Raw genomic sequence first — 3,044 nt, 5'->3', positions numbered from 1 at the left:
CAGTGCTCGAATAGACGAATCTTAATCTAAAACAATTTCTAAGTATATTTACTTAAAAAAAATAGCTGGTTCAACACAGTTCAAATCGAACTTCGATGTCCAAGTCTCGTGTCATGTTTCTTGAAAACCGGAAATACTTCAAGTGTATTTCGTTTTCCTTTACGAACTTCTTGTCCGACTTGCGTTAGCAAAGAAGATTTTCGGGAAGGAAATAGCTTAAGTTTTTAAAAAATTCAAAAGATACGGGAAGCAAAAGCAAAAGGTTCAGATTAAAAACAAAAGGGGGGGCATTTAAGCCATAACAACCCCGGAAATCAAATCAAGGATCCTTAGGCTTCGGGATCCTGCTGTCGCTTTTCCTCCGACCCCTGGACTGTTTTGAGCTCGAACATGAGATTTTTGTTGGAATCGAACTCATCGATTACAAGTTCTTCCTCGGTATAAGGACCTTCAGGTGCTGACTCGGGAGGAGTGGCGACAAAGAGATGAGCAAATTCATCAGGACGAGGCTTGAGAGCGTTTATCTTGTTAACTCTGGCCTCCGCATCCGCTTCATCCTTCTTCACAAACTCCAGCTCGGCATCAATATCCGGGATTTTGCCTCTCTTAAGCTCCTCGAGAAGTTCCCGATTTGCTCTAGTCTCCGCAGCTCGGTTGCTTATCGACTCATTCTCACTCAGGGCTTTCAGGTAGATCTCATGCTTTGAGATCAAGCCACTGTAATGTTCTCGGAGTTTCTTTCGCTCATCCTTCCTTGCTGCTGCGAGCTCCTCGTCTCGTTTTTCCGCAGCAACCTTGCACCATTCCTCACTTCGCTTGACTTCGGCCTCCAACGAAGTTATCTTGTCACATGCCTCAAGGTACATGTTCTTTCCGGTCTTCAGTTTCACCGACAGATCCGTGTTAACTACATCAAGATGGTTACAGCGAGCTTCGGCACTCAACATCCGTTCCCGGATATCGTTGGCCTTCGCCACAGCTTTAGCATTCTCTTCCTCCATCTCTTTCATCTGACGGATCTCCTCTTCGAGTTCAGCAACTCGAGTCCTAAGGCTGTCAAGCTCGTTCACGGGGAAGAGCTGGCTCTCGTGACAAGAAAAGGTGGTGTTGTATTCGAGCATAATCTATCAGAATGAAAAGAAATCGTTAGATCAAGCGAAACGAGCTGAAATAAGAATTAAAGGAAGTACCTCTCCAAGTTTGTCGGCGAAGCGAAAGTAATTCGCCCTGTTGACTTCTTTTAGCTCGCTGAAGGTCGGGATCCTCATCCCAGCCGGAGTGAAATTCCTCATGAAATCAGCTGGGGACTTCGGAGGGGCTAATTGAAAGTTTTATAGGAAATCAATATGAGTGATTCGTACTTCGCAAAAAGAATCGAAAAAACAATATAGGATTACCTATTGGAATAGGGATTTCTTGACGACCAGATTCCCGATTCTCTGAATCTCGCGAAGGCAAGACCATGACTTGACCGGGAGGTTCGGACAGCGGAATCCCCTGAGAAGTGTCTTTAGCTCCTTGGCTAGTAGTCCCGGCATCTTCGGAAGGATTCACATCAACATTCGTGTGAGAACGACTTTTGCGATGTAGAGGAAGAACATCTGAGTCCTCGCTCTTGCGTTTCCTCGAGGAAGTTGCAGTTGGTCCTCCGTCAGAATACTCTTTTTCCCGAGATGATCGGGAGGAACGGGAATCCGAAATTCGGACTATCTCTTTACCAGCAGACTCCTTCACTTGATCTCGATGATCGGAAGTCTTCGATTCAGATGCCGGCATAACAGAGCCGGAGGTCCTTCCTTTCCCAGATGCGGATCTGGATTTTCCCTCTTCCAGGGCCTTCGCCATTCTGGCCTTATCTTCCTTTTCCCTTGCTTCCCTAACCTTTTCCCTCTCTTTTTGGAGCCTCTTCTCTTCGCGGTAGGAAACTGGAGACATGTTTCTATCGATGATGGGAGAAGTGTGAGGTGGAGAAGAAGTAATAAGGTCGGAGCGATTGCGGACACGGGAGCACGAGTTCCGAATTCGTTCACAAGTAAAAAGCTCCCACGCGAGGTCACTTTGATTGCAAATCCTGATGAACTGTTCTGCAAAGGTGTGAGAGACCGGTGTCCTCGGGAGTTTAACTGCAAAACGGAAAGGATTATTTGACCGAGGAGCGAAGTCAAGAAATGAAAATATGCAATAAATCCCTAAAAACCATCTAACCAGGACGACGTGTCCAGTCCCGAACAAAAAATCCTGCATCTGGACCATACGTGAACTCGTCAACAGGAAAGAAGAAATATGATTTCCTCCACTTCTCATCTTTTTCAGGAAAGTCTCCGAAGACCCTGAAATGACTCCTCGGGCTAAGGAAGAAGGTTCCTGGGGTTCGCCCCTTCTTCATTGTGTAGAGATGAAAAATGTCGGATAGCGTAATCCGGTATCCATTCTCCTCTGCAAGAGTCTGGAGGCATAGTACTATCCGAACTACATTCGGGCAAAGCTGAGGCAAAGCGATCCCCAGTTCGTGCATAAGTTTTATCAGAAGCCCCGGTAAAGGAAAGGAAAGGCCGCACTCCGTAAAGAATATTTCGAAGGCGCAGCAGTGACCGGTAGGAGGAGATTCAGGAGACTCTCTGGGCTCCGGAGCTATTAGTTTAACTTGTCGAGGGATACCGCAGCCGCCTTTCATCAGAGCTAGTTTCCTATCATCGAGTTCTGAGGAAAAGTATTTCCCGAACTCATCCTCGAGGATGAAAGATTCATTTCGGACCTTCTTACTCTTCTTCGGAGCCATAACATGAAATTGAAAGCTCTAAAGATGAAAAAAGATCTGGCAAGAAATGAATCGAGAAACCCTCAAGAACACTGATGAAGATCAAGAAACCCTCGAGAACACTGATGAAGATCTTCGCCGAAAACCCAGGAGATGAAGATCTCGACGGAAAGTATTCTTCGGATGACGGCGGAGAATCACCGGAATTCGAAGGAGTACGGCGGAGGAACGGCAATTGACGGAAGTTTTCTTCAAACCTTACGGTTGAAAATCTAAAAGATCTTCA

General features: G+C 46.1%; 1 protein-coding gene across 1 annotated transcript; it reads right to left on the bottom strand.

Moving 5' to 3' along the window:
* Window positions 1-329: 329 nt before the first annotated feature.
* LOC110224203 (meiosis-specific protein ASY2-like) lies at window positions 330-2,779 on the bottom strand. The gene is made up of 4 exons (XM_021010056.1): window positions 2,206-2,779; window positions 1,398-2,123; window positions 1,191-1,318; window positions 330-1,124 (listed from the first exon to the last, which is right to left on the bottom strand). The coding sequence occupies exons 1-4, from the start codon at window positions 2,777-2,779 to the stop codon at window positions 330-332; spliced, it is 2,223 nt and encodes a 740-aa protein (XP_020865715.1).
* Between the last annotated feature and the right edge of the window lie 265 nt (window positions 2,780-3,044).

The sequence above is a fragment of the Arabidopsis lyrata genome (assembly GCF_000004255.2).
Source record: "Arabidopsis lyrata subsp. lyrata unplaced genomic scaffold ARALYscaffold_2, whole genome shotgun sequence".
NCBI classification, from domain to species: domain Eukaryota; kingdom Viridiplantae; phylum Streptophyta; class Magnoliopsida; order Brassicales; family Brassicaceae; genus Arabidopsis; species Arabidopsis lyrata.
Note: the sequence above shows the minus strand (reverse complement) of the source record. Positions and strands in the feature narration are given on the sequence as shown.